The sequence below is a fragment of the Saccopteryx leptura genome, chromosome 4 (assembly GCF_036850995.1).
Source record: "Saccopteryx leptura isolate mSacLep1 chromosome 4, mSacLep1_pri_phased_curated, whole genome shotgun sequence".
NCBI classification, from domain to species: Eukaryota; Metazoa; Chordata; class Mammalia; order Chiroptera; family Emballonuridae; genus Saccopteryx; species Saccopteryx leptura.
In genome coordinates, this window is record NC_089506.1 from 164781742 (window position 1) to 164800594 (window position 18853).

The following is an 18853-nucleotide window of genomic DNA, read 5'->3' on the forward strand; positions in this document are numbered from 1 at the left end:
AGAGGGAAACTCATGAATACGTGGTTTTCAATTCTGACCAGCACTTTCCTTGAAAATCTTTAACTGACGGAAGACCTGACATACTACATATATAACAGAAGTGGGCATTGCTTTTATCAGATACATTTAAGATACTGCATCAGATTAGGATCGAAAGTTCCTCACTCTGTCTTTAAGCTCTCTTGACTCCATCTCCCTTGGGCAGCACACAGGCGTCATGTAAGACAACCAAAATGCCTGTTTCTTTGTTGTTAGAGCTCATCACTGCAATCTGGTAATGGATAATTCTCTTCACTTTACTCAGCGTGAATTATTCTTTTTCACAAGCCTTGTAATGATCTGTAAAACTAACACTTTGGTCCAGTTCACATTAGCATATGTTCAGAACAACTTGAATGCACAGCTACCCTGATTGGGTGCTGCCAAACTTCTGATTTTGAGTACTTCCTGCAGAGAAATGCTATCCACCAACTGGAAAATGCTTTATACTCCATGATTGTTTGATTAACACAGTTTTAGCTTTGATAGGCATAATACAAATTAGACGTATTAACTGTGCCTTTAACTTAGAACGCTTAATTGAAAAAGAATTAGGGACCCAGTGCATGGCTACAGCTCCATATTCCACATGGAGAGGGCTAATTAAGAGCTCTGGGGTGGTGAGTGAGTGCTTCAACTCCTAAAAGGAGATGTCCATACATATCAATCTAAAATTCACTTAACCTAAGTTAACTAGGGTACGACATATATTTTTAGGCCAGTGCTCTACTTCCCACGTATCTCTTTTCTAACATGCTGAAACTCGCTGAAGCATTGAAGGAGGCAAAAAAGTAAGTAATGATTGTTAGCTAACGTCAGGGCAGTGCAAATCAGTGCTGGGAGAAGCCAGCTGTTCCTGCACTGTCATCCATCCGAGCAGGCTTGCTCGAACATGCAAAGCAGTGGCTTACAGTGCTTTCCATCTAGGTAAAGGTGTAAAAAGTGGCATGTGTAGCAGCTAGCAAAGAGAGCAAAACCTTTTCAAATCTTGCTAAGTCTCTAGCAGGCTGAAAAACATCCCCTTTTACGAAAAGCTGTTCTAAAACCTAAGTGCTGCGGCAACCATGCCGGTGGTTGGAGTATCCATCTACGTTAGCTGAACAAACCGTGCTTTTCCCAGCAAATCAATCTGGCCCCACTACTGCTTCAGACAGGGGCTGATCCCTCACTGCTGGGCTTCCTTGCCTGCTCACCTCCTGCTCCAATGCACTCCCTGGCTGTTCTAGCTTTCCCATTGGTCAAGACGGCCCGGCAAGAACTTTGGGGTTTTAAAATCTATTTTCTTTAAGGGCAAATACTGCATATGTATTCAGGAAGCTTCTCAAGAATCTACATGACCACCCAGAATGTCCACTTGGACTCCACGCAGGGGTGTAGCTCTTGTATGCTGCTTCCCTTCCGCTCGCTCTGGTTTGCCCACGGGGAAGCCCCGCTTGACAGGGCAAATGCTCCCCACTTCTCTGCTCTCTGCCCGGGGTCTGCTACCGGCCCTCCCATCAACCTACCAGTGGAGAGCCTCAGCGACTCACTCAGATCTATCTGAAGCTCTTCTTTTTGTTGTTTTTAAAATAAACAGTATGTCAGTTCAAAATTCAAAATTTTCATGACTTTTCTTGCTTAATTCTTAGCGTTGATACAGTATGGTCTGAAGTTATCTCCTCTGAACAAAAGTTCATTTGCCATATACAGGTGAAAGAAAATGGTGGAACAGTCCTTAGAAATAATGGTACTTACTTGTCCTCTGACCCTATTAATTATATATTTACCATATGATTTAAATAACTTACCTAGTTCACAGCAACAACAACAACAAAAGCCCCAGTGAATGAGGGGAAAGTGTGAGCAGGAGAAGGGAGGGTTAATGGGACTGCCCGTACCACCTGCTCAGTTTCTGTAAGCCTAAAACTGAAGAGGTCTCTGAGCGCAAAGGAGATGCAGACTGTGAATGCCCAAGTCCAGGAAGAGGGTGATCAGAGCTGAGTTGTCAAGCATGGGCACAGACACAAGCTCCGAGCTTCCAAGGTGATGGGTGAGCTTATGTAACTTCCTCTGTGGGAACACACGCGGCGTCTCATGAGGTGACGCCGCCTGACAACAGGCCCTGCAGGACCTTTCATGGGATCAGCTGGGACGGCTACAACTCTGTCTCCAGCTGCCAACAGACACCAGACCCTGCCTGACATGGCAGCTACAGTTGGCGCCATGCCATTTCATATCCTTTCTCCTGTTTTATGCAACTCAAATGCTTGTCCTCAGTAACTGTTCAGCCACTGCCAAGGTAACACTTGTGTGTGCAGCTTTGGCCTTTTTGGTTCACGCTGTCTTTCGAATTAGGAAAGGTGACAGTGCCACACAGAGGACTGCTGGAGCCAAGAAGGAACTGCAGGCAAGGAGGGCCTTTCTGTCTCTTCCCTTAACAATCTGGATGAGAATAAATAAGCAGAATGATTTTTAAAGGTTTGGAAAGTATCTGCTTCTTGATTCTGCCGCTGACATCCTCATGTTGATGAGGCCAGAATTAAAACAAAACAAAACAGAAAAACCACTACAAATAAATTTTAAAAATGAACCGAGCACCGTGGAGCGAAGGATTATGGGCCCCATCCATTTGTGCTCCATGTCTTCTATTATTGCCTGCTGACTATTTCTGCTCATAAGGGACCGTGAACTATCCATGAGTGCAAAATGGATACAGCACAAATTGATTCAGTAACATCACACAGACATGTATGAATAATGAGGTTCAGTTGCAGTCTGTCACAGCAAGCATACCAGTGTAACTGATTTATCGAAAACTTGACTGGGGAAAGCCTCAGTCTTAAGTGAAGGTATCAGCTGTTTCTTTACTTTTTTAGTTAAAAAAATATCTTTTTTTTTTTTTTGAGCAAACTTAGACTCTTTGTAATTAAAATGTGGGAAAAGCTGAAACTGGCATAGAGCTGACCTAATTTCTCTCTCTAACCAAAAAGGAAGAAAGAGGAGGAGGAAGAGGAGAAAATGATACCAACATTACCATAAAGCTTGAAGGCTCATCAGAGATGCTAATCAGTTTCAAACTCTCCAGGGAAAGGTGTGTCTTCCTCTGGGCGTCTGTGAGTATCAAAGGAATATAGCCAAGGCATTAAAGCAGAGAAAGGAAGCTCCTTTAGAAATTTCCTAGGATATTCACTGAGCAAAGCGAAAGGACAGTCTGCGTTCAGTCTTCACTTGTCATGCAAATATGGGAAACACTAAGCACCTGAGGCACAACAACCCACCATCTCTACAACTTGCTCCATATTCCTTTGTTTTCAGAACATTCTGTTCATTTAAAGGAAAGAGGTAGGCATCAGACTACCTGCCTCTTAAGGTTTCTTTCAATTCCTGGTTCTAGGAGACTTGCAACTTCAAAATAAAGATAGGACAAGGAAGGTTATGATTTTCTGAAGAGAGAGATTGAAAGTAAAAGTATGGACTAAAATACCCATAATTACAATATGTAGTTCTACACATTTTCAGATGAAGCAAGGGCAAAGTATACAGAAGACTGAACTTGCCTACAAGTAAAGAAAAAGCTATTTGATAGAATTCTGGAAGGGTACAAAGGTACTACTTAGTAAGTCACTGAGTTCAAGCCTCAAATAGCATCTTTGAGAAACCAGTCAATGCACCCCTAAAGAGGAGCCTGCTGTGCCAGATATTTAAATACAGAGAAAAAGACCCTTTCTACAGGTTGTAAGGTAGGCACCAGAGTACTGTACACAGAAGGAAGGTCCACTCAACCAAATGGACCTGGATGGATGCAGCACTGCTTCTAAGATCAAAAGTGCTTAATATCATACTAGAATAACAAAGAATCCTGGAATTACCTCTTTAAACAAGGCATTATAAAAAATAAAGTGGGGAAAATAAAGCAAATCCAGCAATAACTTGATTAATCTATTTAGTCACATTGGCTCATAAAAAATCAATTATTTAATATAGGCATTAAGTAAAAATGTTTTTTAAAAAAGCATCTGTAATTTATTCACTGGCCCTAGGGATATCTTTAGAATCAAAGACAGCTTAACTCAGTTCTGAAGTTCCCACCAAGTATTTGTACCGGGTTTTCAAAGGACCCTGAAAGCAGTAAGGCACTTTCTGCTGCAGGCTACACATTAACTAAATTCCAATGTGCCCTGCACAGAGCAAGCTCTTGATCAATTATTTCCTGCAACTCTTCAGAATGTTCTTTTTGCTGAGTATGTGGTTAGGCCCTGGGATCTCTGTAGCGATCCTGACAGACATACACAGGCTAAAACTCCCTGGTCCTAAAATGCACACACTTGTCATATTCACAGCAAAGAGGTAAGAACTGAGAGCATTCAGAAAAGGCCAGGAGGACAGAATGTGTAGGGCAGGATTTGCAAAGAGAAAGAATCAGGGAGGGAGAAAGAGAGGGAAAAGGAAGAGATGGGAACCAAAGAACAAAGATGGCATCTTTTGTTTATAGAAGCAATTTCTAGATTGAGATCTTTGTACTATGTAGAGAAATCAAGTGAACAAATGGGACAAATGCTATATTGAGGAACTGATATCAAATAGAAATTTGATATCATTTCAAATAGAAATCTGCTCCACAATAAACAGCCACAATGCAGAAAGCTCCACAGTAAATGGTCCCAAGTGTACTCTAGGAGTTGGATCTAAAGCTTCACTCACAGCTGATATATTTTCAAATCCCAGAATTTAAATCACCAGTTCAACAGAAATAGCATCTCTATCAATATTTGTGATGATCAGAAAATGAAACTAGAGATGAAAACACCTGGCAAAGAATGACTGTATCTTGCTGTGAGGAAGGGTATTATCCAGAATGCCTGCTTCCTATCTCTGAGCACTGCCATCTGCCCAATGAGCAACACTAGCCTTAGCTAAATCAAGTTCAAGTCCCTCTTCTTCCCTCTATTCCCAAAGCCATTGTACAAATGCTTCACACCACTTTTGTGTTGAGATCTGAAAGGTCCACGAACCCAAAGTTCATTCATGTGAGAAAAGAATAATACTATACAAAGATTTGTACTGGATAGAAAACACAGCTGGTTGTGAAGCAGCAGACCTGGGTGCCAGCCCCCACTCTGTGGGCCCCTGAATATGGTACCACTCTCCAGGGTAGGAGAGAGAGTGCTGAAATGAGATTGGGTGGTGGCAGGGGGTTTGGGAGTAGAGGTAGGACCTCTTGCTCTACATTCTTTAATTCTAAAGTAGCATACTTTTAGTTTTTTAAGAATTTATTTATTCATTTTAGAGAAGAGGAGGAAAGGGGGAGGAGCAGGAAGCATCAACTCCCATATGTGCCTTGACCCAGCAAGCCCAGGGTTTCAAACCAGTGACCTCAGCGTTACAGACGATGCTTTGCCACTGCGCCACCACAGGTGAGGCCACACTTTAATTTTGCTGAAAACTTAATCACAATCATTCTGAAAAGTTTTTGAGGAAGTTCAGTTTGATAATTTCTCTGCTAAAATAACTGTTATACACTACTAAATGAAGGAACAGAATAAAATGTAATCTATAAAGTAATTTTGATCGTGTTCACACACATTCTAAATGGCAGTATTATGAATAAATTTCATTTTCATCAGTGTGATTTCAAAATATGTATTTGTAATTTTCTTCAATGACAATGCATTTCCTTTATAATTGCAAAAACAATATTAAAATTAAAAAGCTAACCTATTATACCTAGCTATTTTTAGGACTATCTGCGAAGATGTTGCCAACAAACTTTTGTGATATACATACTATGTGTGTGTGCACGTGCACTCATGCGTGGGATTTATAAAGCACTGAGATTCAGTGAAAAGATCTGGGATACTTTGCCCTGGCCAGTTTGGTCATGGAAGAGCGTCCCTGGGCATGGGAAGTCCCAGTTTCAATTTCCGGTCAGGGCACACAGGAGAAGCGCCCATCTGCTTCTCCACCACTCCACCTCCCATTTCTTTCTCTCTCTCTCTCTCTTTCTTCACCTCCCACAACCATGGCTTGATTGATTTGAGAACATCACCCCAGGTGCTGAGGATGGCTCTGTGCAGCCTTCGCCTCAGATGCTAAAAATAGCTCGATTGCTAGCATGGCTCCAGATGGGCAGAGTATTGGCCCCAAATGGGCAGAGCATCAGCCGCAGATGGGTGCAGATCCAGGCTGGGGCCCATGCAGTAGTCTATCTCCACTCCTCTTACTTGGAAAAGAAGATAAACAAAAGATTTTGGACAGTCTGTAAAAATAATTAACCTAAACATCTTAGAGAGCCAATAAAAATGTGTTAAGAGGACTTAAGAGAATTTTGACAATCAATGGAGTGATGAACTCAGGTACAAAGAAAAACTAAAATTCATTCAGACTGAGCTTTTCTACATTCTTTCATAGGCTTCCATATCCTCTCTTTCAATAAAAACTATGCACTTTGCTTCCTTGTGAGGATGACCTCAAAGGCATAAAGTCACACCTGCCCATCTGTACTGAAGCCCCTGACTGTGAGCACCTTGCATGTATCAACTACCTCATGTCAGATCAAGGTTTACCGAGAGCAGCAAGGTGAGCGAGTCAAAAGCATCAAGGAAGGAATCTTAGAGTTCAGGAGAGCTTTCAGAAAGTTTTAATATCAATTTTTGAATCTGAAACAATTACAGAGAGAGTATAATAGCAACTTCATGAGGTTTAAATAGGAGGAAGGGAAATAACTTAGGCACATCCTGCCCCTGGTTTCCCAGCCTTGGGGACTGGGCTAGCTTCAGTTCACCCAGGGCCAGCACGTGAGACCTGAGCCTTCTACAGCCCGGCTTCGCTAGTCCTGTCGTCCTCCAGGGCTGTGTGTCTCTCCACCACCCTGCCACAGCTCAGGCCCTGGGCTGCCTTTTATGAATAGAAAACAGTATCCGACCCACCCCCATCCCCATCCCAGGACAGATTAGAGCAAGACTGTGCTCTAAGCAAAGGCAGGAGCAAAACACAGAGGTGATGCTGCTTCCAAATCTATTGTCTGCACGTTCTTGGGGGACAAAAGGGAAAAAGTCTGCACAGGATTTTCCAGAGAAACAGTGCGGCAGAGGAGCCCTCCCTGACTTTCTCCCCAGTGGTGAACAGTTTCATTTCCTGCCTGGGCTTTCTACAATGAACTCCAATAATTCAGCCCTTTTCCTTCCTGACAGTTTAGTTAAATCCACAGAGCAAAATGTTACAAATAGAATCCCAGGCAAAAGGGGAGTTGCCCATAGGCTCAAAGTAACTACCAGTCCCCAAATCGCTAACCTTCACTTTTCACACAGAAAGAACTCTGAAGCAAAACCAAATCCATGAGCAAAATTCATCACGCCAAAAAAGAGGAAGGGGAAAATAAATACCTCGAGTCCACAGCTCCTGTCTCCCACTCTCTCCCCTGACTGCAGGTCCTGGCAGAGGCTGCATTCAGAGCCGTCCCTCTGCCTAGAGAGGCAGACATGTTTTTAATGCAAAACTTTTTTCTTTCTCTTTTTTTGTCCTTGAGACCAGCACTGAGCTCACTGAGGAAGCAAGGCCTAAGGGTTTACACCTGTGACCCAAAACTTGCCATTCTGTGAAATTATTTGAAAGAAAAACAAGTTTCTGAACCACTGTGTTTCCTTAGGCCAATGGTTACCAACAGCAACAGCACAGTGTTGTTGTTTTTTTTCAAATGTGACCCAAATTATGACTTATAATATACCAGCCTTCACCTTGACTCCGTTCCAAGTTCCTCCCAAGGCCGTCTTTTCTTACAGACCTGGGAAGAGTGAGCATCCACAGTTAAGCTTCTGAAGATAATGGCTGAAGATTATGTTAGATGACAACCCTCTGTAATTTCTTTGTTTCCTAGATCTTGTCTCCTATGCAGAATACTAGGAGACTTCACATGGCCAAGTGAATCCTAAAAATGAGTCATGACTGCTCCTAACAGGGCAGAATGCCACGGTTCTACTGCTTCACTCCAAGGACAGCATGTAAATAAACTATGTGGCTTTGCCTCATAGCGGGAGCCAATGACAGTGAGGCCAGAGTGTTGTTCATGAAGTTACAGCAGTTAGCGTGTGAGAACTCAAGTGCAACGCAACTGAGAGGCAAATAAATAGGTACTTAAATAACTATGTTTGTGTTCCCAAGCGAATTCATCACAGCAGCAGAAGAGATGCAATAAAATAATGGTCCTCTCCTCCCCATCTCTAGCTATTCAGTTGGGTTGCAGAAATGTTCCCTCGTTTTAAATGTACTATTGTGGTGCCTTACATTGAAAAGGTATTAGAGGGGCACTCCCAAAGACACACACACAATCCAGGCAAGACAGAACCTAATATCCTCACAGAAAAATAAGGGAGCAAACTAGGTTTCATGACTGCTGGAGTCAGACACTGGGCTGTGCACTCTCCAATCACCGTGCCTTCCCTGGAATACCCAGCAACACTTGACTTAAGAATCATTAGCATCTCCAGCTGACACGAGAAAGTCTGGAGCACCAGGATGCTGACTAACTCACATCAAGTCATCCAGCTTCCCACTGTAGAACTAGGATTCAACCCCAGGTGTTTCTGACCCAAAGTACTTTTCATGGGACCATGATTCCAAAGATGGTGCCTAGGTTATTTATTTATTTATTTAGGTATTTTTCTGAAGTTGGAAATGGGGAGTCAGTCAGACAGACTCCCACATGCGCCCAACCAGGATCCACCCGGCATGCCCACCAGGGGGCTATGCTCTGCCCATCTGGGGAGTCGCTCTGCCGCAACCAGGGCCATTCTGGCGCCTGAAGCAGAGGCCACAGAGCCATCCTCAGCGCCCAGGCAAACTTTGCTCCAATGAAGCCTTGGCTGCAGGAGGGGAAGAGAGAGACAGAGAGGAAGGAGAGGGGGAGGGGTGGAGAAGCAGATGGGTGCTTCTCCTGTGTGCCCTGGCCGGGAATCGAACCCGGGACTCCCGCACGCCAGGCCAATGCTCTACCACTGAGCCAACTGGCCAGGGCCGGTGCCTAGGTTATTTAGAGATGCATCCCTTTACTATAACAGTTCTCTCTGCACTGCAAATACTTCATTATGATACCAAAGTTCCACTGCGGATTTGGAGATAACACACAGCTCATAAATCCGGTTAAGCCATAGTCTCTGTCAAAGGTGCAAATATTAATGCTGAGTCACTGCTGTGCTTGCAGAGATAATACTTGATCCTCCCTGTCCACATATCTAACCAGACCAGTCAGCTAGGCTTGGAGAAAGATAGCCCAAGTGGAGCTGGCCACCTAAGCTAGAGTGATAGAAATGGCTTCTCTGGCCCGACTTCCCTTTCCAACTGCCACACCTCAACAAAGCCTCAGCGTCTGCCAGTTTTAGTGAATCATATACATGGGAACATAGTTGATGTCACTGGGGCACATTTGCGTGAATGAAATGCTACCCTTCCCAGCTGTGTTGCATGAGGAATACTCTTGCAAAATCAGCCTAGAGAAATTTGCTTTGTGACACTCATCTTTCCTACTCTCTGTCACCATCAATGAGTCAGGTCTCCTGTTCTTACCACCACTCATGTACTGACTACTACAGAGGATACAAACTAGCTGTGATGTAAACTAGTGTGTTGAGTTACATACACAAGTTGCCCGTAGCCTTCAACATTTGGGGTGGGCCACCAGGGAAGGGCTCAGAGCTGACTGTTGTAGAAAAGTGTGACAGCCAGAGTTGGGGGAAACAGAAGAGAGACTACCTAAGGTGAGTGAAATGCCTGAAAAGACACGACAGCCCTCAGTTAATTGCAAAGAGTGTATGTTTATCTGAAGTATTTCTTCCATTTGTCCGCAGCCCGGATCTCGAGCCTGTGTTCTTCTTTGGGGGAGCTTTGTCTCAATAAGGAAAACCAATCTTTAGAAGACTACTAAGAGGTTACAGAGTAATTTACATTTAAATAGGTAATTACAACAAAATCGAAATATAAGTCTAAGGGAATGATTATAATGGTGCAATTGAGACAACATGATAAGTGAGGGCCCCTCTCAGAATCTATCAAATATCATCACTTAAGGCAGCATTTTCAAAGTGAATGATCTAAACTTCTTGCAGTATTATGAGAACTACAGGTGATATGCAGATATAGCATTAACAAACAATGAATCACAGAATAAGAAGAGTATTCCTTTATGAACCTTCTTTCAAGTACTCAAGCAGAACATCCCAGTATGATTCCAACAGGTCTTTAACACCTAATACTGGCTAATGTCTACTTGCTTTCTTTCTTATTTTTTTAATTCAGTGAGAGGAGGGGAGGCAGAGACAGACTCCTGCATGTGCCCCAACAGGGATCCACCTGGAAAACCCACTAGGGGGCAATACTCTGCCTACCTGGGGCATTGCTCTATTGCTCAGCAACCAAGCTCTTCTAAGTGCCTGAGAAGGAGGCCAAGGAACCATCCTCAGTACCCAGGGCCAAGTTGCTCCAATCAAGCCATGGTTGCAGGAGGAGAGAGAGAGAAAGGGAGGGAGAAGCAAGAGGGGAGGGGTGGAGAAGCAGATGGGCACTTCTCCTGTGTGCCCTGACTGGGAATCGAACCTGGGACATCCACATGCTGGGCTGACGCTCTACTGAGCCAACTGGCCAGGGCCTAATCTCTACTTTAAAAAAAAATGATTGATTTAATAAAAAAACAGAGAGCGGAAAGGATGAGGGGGGGAGAAGGAGGGGAGGGAGGAGGAGAGAGAGGAGGAGAGAGAGGGGGAGAGAGAGAGAGAGGGGGAGAGAGAGAGAGAGAGAGAGAGGGAGGAGGGGGAGGGGAAGATGTGAGAAGAGGGGAAAAAGGAGGAGGAGAGGCGGAGGAAGGGGGGAGAGTTGGGAGAGAGAGAGAGAAATATTCATTTGTTCTTTCACTTAGTTGTTCACTCATTGGTGGCTTCCTGTAGGTGCCGACAGGGGATGGAACCCACAACCTTGGTGTTTCAGGATGACACACTAACTGACTGAGCTGACTGGTCAGAGCCTAATCTCTACTTTTAACAAGAGAGTAAGCTTCAGAAACAGAGCCTTGTTTGCTTGGTTATGGCAAGTAATATTATTCATGGCAAAGAATATTTAGAAAGAGGATAGAAAGTTAAAAAATATTAGGTAAAACAATTAGGGTCTATAGTTTTTAAAAAATAATAAATTCTGGCATAGGTTCATGCATGTTACAAAAAATTTTAAAGTGGCACATGGATGACCCAAGTTTGAGAAACGCTGCCTCCTAGCCTGTTCATAAGACAGCTTTACCTTTTGGCTTTAATGACCCAGAAGTAAAAGCTAAGAGTGAGAGTCAGTAGGAAAAGCCAGCTCTGAGCACTCAAGGCAGCAGCATGGAACTGCTATCACACTGGTTTTCCCAAGCAGAAGCAGGAAAGAGATCTGTGATCCACTGCCCAGGATCCTTTCTTTTGCACAGCAAATCAAAATTAATCAGAAAAAGCCTGACCTGTGGTGGCACAGTGGATATGGTGTTGACCTGGAACACTGAGGTTGCCAGTTCAAAATCCCTGGGGTTGCTGTCTTGAGAGCTCCCCTCCCTCCTTGAGTGTAGGATTGTCCACATGACCCCAGCTTCACCAGCTTGAGCCCAAAAGTCTCTGGCTTGAATCCAAGATTGCAGGCTGGCACCCAAGGTCACTGCCTTGAGCAATGGTCGCTAACTCAGCTTGAGTCCTCCGGGAAAGGCACGTACAGGAAGCAATCAACGCACAACTAAAGTGAAGCAACAATGAACTGATGCTTCTCTCTCCCTTCGTGTCTCTCTCTCCCTTCCTGTCTCTCTCTCTTAAAAAAAAAAGAGAAAGAAAAAATAACAAAAGGTGTGTATGCATACATACTGACATTAAACTCAGGCTTCGGGATATTTTTTAATAGTAAATTTACAATCACATTATAGTTATAAGAATGAATGATTTAAATTGAAATTTTCAAATGCAACACAGCATTTTGTTCTCTTTTCATGACCTAATTACCCTTTATATAATGCTCAATACTACTGACATCCTTGTAGAACTAATAACACACAAAGCTATAAAGCTTTCTTTTCTTAAAAGCAGAGTTATGTAAAATATGCTCTAAAACATGTGTATAGAAACATGAAATCACAATTTTTAGAAGGGAAGAAATCACGACTGTTTTTTGTTTTGTCAGAAAGTTAGTTTAGCACCCAATAAAAAAGAAATTATACTTACAGCTTAAAACAGGCAAGACTCACATTGTCAAAATGCACATATTTTGTTGCAAACAGTCTCCCTTAGGCAGGGAAAACAAAATTGCTGTTAATGACAGAAGTTTTTAGATTGTACTTGGAAGCGAAGGGTGTTTATGAGAAACAAAGCTAATGAGTCACAGAGCAAAATAAAACGGAGTAGTTCCTCAGTTGTCAGTGCATAACTTGATAAGGAATCAAGCCTGCTAGCAGGGCTCATTTATTAAAGCTCCATTCTGCACTGAACCGGTGCCAGCTGACCTTCTGCAGAAGGTGCTTTTGAAATCTTGCAGGTCTAAACAATCACACCCTTAGAAATTAAGGAATGTGCCCCAGGGTATTTAAGTGTTAAAACCTCACCATCTTTTAGTTTTCCACCAGCTTGAACATTTCTTTTGGTTGAAATATGCATTAAAACTTATGTATCTAAACTAATTAATCAGTCATTATTTCAACAGGAATCTATAGTCTCCACTAGATGTGGAAATACCCAGTTGAAAAGTTTAAAAATATTTAGGTCAAACAGGTTATTTGGCATCAGGTACACATTAAGGACATACAGCTGCTTAACTACTGCCGTTTTAAAAGAAACAAGCCTGCGATGTTGTCAAGTCTTTTTGTGTGTTGATAAGAGTACAGAATTTAATTACTTATGGGTGGCTGAGGAGAATCTGGCTTCTAGCACATTTGGTAAAATTTAAACCACGTTCTGCTTCAACTAGCAATGAGTGCTCAGCGGGACCAAGTACAAAATTGGCAGGGCCCTTTGCAAAAGTAAAATCTGGGACCTCTTGTTCAAAAATTATTAAGAGAGCAGCAGCATCACATTAAATCAAATGTCAGGCTTTGTGAGACTGCAGGTCAAACATCCATGGAGCCCCTTATTCTTTTCCAGCCCCTAAAAGAGTTCTGTCCAACCCAGTTTCACAGAGGTGCCCATCCTGCATTCAAATGGGAATAGATCCTCAAATGTCCCAAACAATATTCCCCTTAACCGATTTAAAGATTGATATGATTCTGGTATTTCCTCTTTCAATTTTTTTTTTTTTGCAAGTCTGAATCAAGACTTCTGAAAATATTTCAGTTCCTGCTGTAGAGCTAAGCCGAGGAATCACTTGGTTGTAAACAAACGGCAGTTCAGTATATTGTAAAAGAAGAGGTTAACAATCATCTGGAAGTCAAGGCCTGTAGCCCACCACCGTCTGGCTGACCTTGCCACAGTGGCCACTTTCTTTTCTTGTTAATGTGTCTTTCAACACTCAAACAGGATGTCAGCTCTGAGACAAAGTTCCTGCCCTTTTCCTACCATGAACCCAGAGCTGTTTCCACTCCACACAGAAATCCCTGTTACTTTCTAGTGATCGACTGTGCATCGTGACTTAACTTCAAAATGAAGTAGACGTACAATACCTTAAAAGTAAACAAACCCACACAAAACCAGAAAGAGAGGTCACTCCACAAATTTCTGCCTCTGAAATTCTAGCGTCTTTTCTCTTTTCTCCATTTGCAAGCTTCAAATGATCCTTTTTGAATTTAACAACTCTTTCTGGCAATGAAATATGAAGAGGTGATGATTTCCTCCAAATTAGGAGGACATTAACAATTAAGTGTTAATGCGAACACCGTTAACAGTAATGCAATTATAACCGTATTCCACAAAGGGCAATAGGAAATAATTACTCTGATTCTCAAGTGATAGTTCTAGGAGAATGAGATTCTCTTTCTAAAATTCATTAGGAGGGGCTCTGAAACTCCGAAGCACACCTACAGCTGGAGGAGCCTCTCCTTCCCTGTAAAGGTAACCCTGCCGTTGCCAATGCAGGCAATCTCTGGACCTCTGGTTTTGCTCCTAAATATGAATGCAGTGGTGGCTCTGGGACCACTAGCTTGCTGCTCCTGAGGCTGCCATACTGTCCTGACAACAGTTTATCTGAATAGCCAGAGATGCTGTGTTAAGCCTCCACGCTGGACCAAAAGCAAATGACATGCAATCATCACTGTATTGCTTCTAAGGATGATGAAGTGTATCCCAGGAAATGACTAATCTCCAATTACCATATGCATGTCAGCAGTGAGACTTGACCAGAGAGAGTGGTATAATAGCAGATACACCATTAATGCCTATCTCGGTCTTATTTGATTAAATTAGAGGACTAAACTGAGAAGCTGATAGAATCAGTCAGTTGCTAATGTTTTCTCTTAATGATGCATAGATGGAAGTTTAAAGTGTCTCAATTCCATAGCAACCTCAATTTTAGCAGTCCTTCAACAATCCATAAATCCTTCACCCCTTTCATTCATCAAAGATTAACACTGAGAATAATGGATGAAATGAACTGTTTGAAATTTTATTTCTCTATTCCCTGCTCTCTGATGGAGGTCCACAAGAAGAATGATAAAACAAAAGCAGGAGAAAAATATCCTTTTTCCCCCATCTCTTTCCTTCAACACAAGCCCATCTGTTAACCAATTCTGATGACTTCTTGCTTCGCTATCTGCTCAAAACTATCCATCTATTCTGATACCAGAGCGCATATGGGCCTTATGTTACCTGTGTGTATTAGCATTGTGACCCCCTTAATGGCTCTCCCTTATTCCCTTCCTTTCTCCTCTCCTAATTCATCAGGCCTTCCTGTATGAAGAACCCAAAATGAAAGAGCAGATCTCATTCATGCTTGGCTCATCACGTCTCCCACATTTCGGCCCCACTGCATCTACCCAACCACAATTTCAGGACTCCCATCTCTTTGGTCTTCTCACCTGCCAAGCTCAGCCTCTGTTGATTCGCCCCTTGCCTACAATTCCCTCATGCCTATAAGGGGCTTTTTCGATGGGTAAGCTCCTATTTAAAGCTGCCACCACCTTCTTAGCCCACAAAGACCTCCTCCTTTTCTGAGATCCAACAGGACTGAGAACATTATTATACTTGAAGCATGTGTTTATAGAGATTATCTTTTGTTAATCTGGAGCACGATCCCAATTGCATTTTACATTCCTTGGCATTGATAAGGTCCATGTCTCCATCGTCTCTTTATCCTTCATTTTGGGGCATAGGACTTGCAAATTCATGCTAGTCAGCTGAAGATAGACATATCAATCCTTTGACTGAATAATGCAGCCTGAATAACTGACAGTGAACTACTGCTAATAGGTTAACCCACTTGCAGATTATAGTTAATGTACTGTTTTTTAGTGATGCTGGACCATGGAGTGTGATGATTCATTCTGGAATGCCTTCTGCCAAATAGTGCCAAGAGGATGGATTTGATAATCAGTTCAGATGTAAACGATAACCAATGAAAACAGAATTTAAACATCAAAGAATTCACTATTCTCCTTCACTGCTTGACATCATACCTATAGAGAATAATAAAGTTGACAGTATTACATATATAGTAGTTCTTATATATAGCTGAAGATTTCTCTATTGTTTCTTTCAACATGTAGTAAGTGACTTCTGTGTCAGGGTATTTGAGAAATAACTGCTATAAGATATCCTTGCAAAGAGTCAAAATAAATAGCCCCAAGTCTGGACCGGTAATACAAAAGTTCTGGAAATTCTCAGAAAACCTATAACTATTCATAGAAAACATGTGCACACATGTGAGAAAACCATGCACACAAAAAATAAAATGTAACTCAATAACTTATTACTCCAGAATAAATGTAGATGTTGAGAGAAATAAAAATAAATCCAGCCTTTACAATGCTCAGAGCTAGTTTCACCTGCTGTAATTGGACATCGTGCAGATTTCAGAACTAGTAAAACCAGTACTGCCAAACACCTGTAATAGATTTATAATGGAATCATTTAAGAGGCTATGCTCTCAATGAGTTAAGACCATGCTTCTCTCAGCTACTACAAATAATAATGTTAATAGTATTAGTCATGACAAAACTGTAATATTTTGGATGTTAAAACACTGTAAGTTAGTAAAGGTCTCTTGAGATATTTTTCTCAGAACCTAAAGGAGAGCATGAGATAGTTTTTACATTCCTGGTTGCTCATTAGCAACCATCACTCCACAGCTTGCATATTAAAAGCATGGATACTTAAAGACCTTAGTCCTTAATAAACTTTGCCCAAAGGACATTAGCAAGAAGCATGCATGAGGTGACAGGATAGTGCCTCCCAGGACAGGGAGACTTGTCAGGCTGTGCAACAGGATCCCAGGGACCTGTCTCAATCAAGTTAATTAGAGACATCTGCAGAACAGAGATCAAGCAAGGCTAGCCCTGGCAGCTTATTTGCACCAAAAAGGTACAACTCATGTGGGAGGTAAGAGGGCTAGAATGACAAACAGATAGCAATCAGTAACAGGAGCCGGCTCAGTCATCTGAGTATACTCGCTGCTGTAATAAAGCTGGTAGGACCAAGGGATGCAAATGTCAAGCCGATGAAAAGGCTCAAGGATATTTGAACAAACCTTTGATATTCTTAGCCCCTGCAGGAATCTCAACACTGTAAATGGGGCCCCCTCCACTCCCACCGCCAGCACCTGCTTGAACTCTTCATTCACCTCTGCCGTTACCTCCGGGGTTGCTCACATTCATTCCAGGGACCCTGACCACTGTTTCTCCGCAAACAACTCTGCCCTCTTTCAAGATGTTGTTACTGATGGAGATCTAGCTCAGGGACACCTTGTGTTTGAAGGTGTAGCCTTTGTACAAGTGACACTTTGAAACTTTGCCTCTGGAATTTATACTCTACAACTCAAATCTTGGCTCAACAAAGCCACATTATTCCCCAATACTGCATTCCAGGCCTGGATTTTAGCAGTCTAGCTCTATTAAAACTAGTGGCGTTTGAGTTTTAAAACTATTTCTTTCATTTATCCTCTTTGTTGTTGTTGTTTGTTTGGGTTTGTTTATTTTAGATTTTATTATTTATTCATTTGAGAGAGAGGAGACAGAAAGAGAGAGAGAAGGGGGGAGGAGCAGAAAGCATCAACTCCCATATGTGCCTTGATCAGGCAAGCCCAGGGTTTCGAACCAGTGACCTCAGCATTCCAGGTCAATGCTTTTACCCACTGTGCCACCGCAGGTCAGGCCTGTTGTTGTTGATATCATTCTTAAATTTCAAAAAATGATAGCAGCCAGGTTCTCACAGATTCCACTGAGTCAGCTTTGTGTACATACATTGAGAAGACCTAGATAACGTTCCCCAGTGACACACAGGCTATTCTCTGTTATAACTAGGGATGCTGTCTTGTGTTAATGTCACTGCAGCTCACTGGAGAGGCTGACAGAATAATGCCCAGGCCAAAGTCAGCAACTGTGCCTATGATAAATGCAGTTCTCAAAGCTGAATGGTTAACTTAGTCATCTATAATTCAGTGTAGGACGATGACATACTACGACACATCCTTTCAGCTCTGGAACACATTTTGGTTCAGTGATCTAATTCATTAACAGTTATGTTTCCATGTGATTTTAACATCCACTTCCATGCGTTAGCTATAAAGCTCCAGAAATGACATGATAAACTAGTGGCCTGGGGACCAATCTCTGCTCCATACGTGTAAGTTCTGGCTGGCACGATGTTTCAGAGTAATCTGAACCATCATTTAGAGATCCAGAGCTTTCGTATCAAGCACCAATTTCTGCCTTATTATGAAAAATGAGAGGATCTGGCACCACTGGTTCCACGTCCTTCTTCCATGGAAATATTCCTCTAGCACAGGTCAGCAGCCACCCTCTTAGCAGGGCCCTGACTCACCCCTGTTCACGCACCAGGACTGTTCTCACTCAGGTTCTCTGCCTGGGTGAAGTAACATGTCGGTTTGCATCTCACGCCAAAGAACCTCTCTGTCACTTCTCAGAGTTTGCCACATAATTAGTAATGTTTCACAGACTGTCTTCTCCTCTAAGAAATATTGATCAGGCCCTGGTTGGGTAGCTCAGTGGGTAGAGTGCTATCCTGGTGCACCGAGGTCACAGGTTCGAACCCTGGTCAGGGCACATATGAGAAGCAACCAACGAATGCATAGCTAAATAGAACAACTAAGTGGAACAATGAGTTGATGCTTCTCTCTCTCTCTCTCTCTCTCCTTTCCTCTCTTCTCTCTCTCCCTTCTCTTCTTTCTCTCAAATCAATGGTAAAAGTAAAAAATAGAATAGAAATATTCATCAACATGGAACAGCCTGAATCAAGTTTTGCAGGATTTTAGACAGACTTCCAATTTTGAGTGTAAAATGTCCCAGAGGATCAGAAAGCTTTGTTGAGTTTTCCTCCAAGCGTGACTAATACAATGCTGTGTGGCGTTATCACGCGGCCACGCACGTCTGCCCTGGCAACGAGGGCCGGCTCCCTCACCGTGCCCCCACCTCCAGCATCCCGGATGGCTGTGCCGTGTTGGAGAGCCATCTCAACCTCAGGGCCACCAACTTTGTAATAAGATGCCAGGCCTGCTGGTATCAAATATTGGCAATACAAAGAACACTACTTTAAGCTTGCTAAATCTGTTTTAAAATGACAATCACTGACATTTAGGCCACCATGTTCCAACCAAGAGTCATCACTTATGCTGAAGAAAAAGGGTAGACCAGCAAAGGGAGAGAGGAAAAGCCATGAAGATCAAAGACAATGTAGACTCA

General features: G+C 42.6%; 1 protein-coding gene across 4 annotated transcripts in view; it reads right to left on the reverse strand.

Moving 5' to 3' along the window:
* Window positions 1–18853, reverse strand: part of EFNA5 (ephrin A5) — a 291459-nt gene that overhangs the window by 76583 nt on the left and 196023 nt on the right. The window contains exon 1 of one of the 4 annotated variants that reach the window (XM_066381965.1): window positions 7799–7930. The exons of 2 other annotated variants lie outside the window; for them this stretch is intronic. In XM_066381965.1, coding sequence (XP_066238062.1) covers window positions 7799–7815 — 17 coding nt within the window. In that variant the 5' untranslated portion in view covers window positions 7816–7930. Of the gene's footprint in view, window positions 1–7400; window positions 7581–7798; window positions 7931–18853 lie in introns of those variants that run through there. One more of the 4 variants, XM_066381963.1, reaches the window with a different exon arrangement.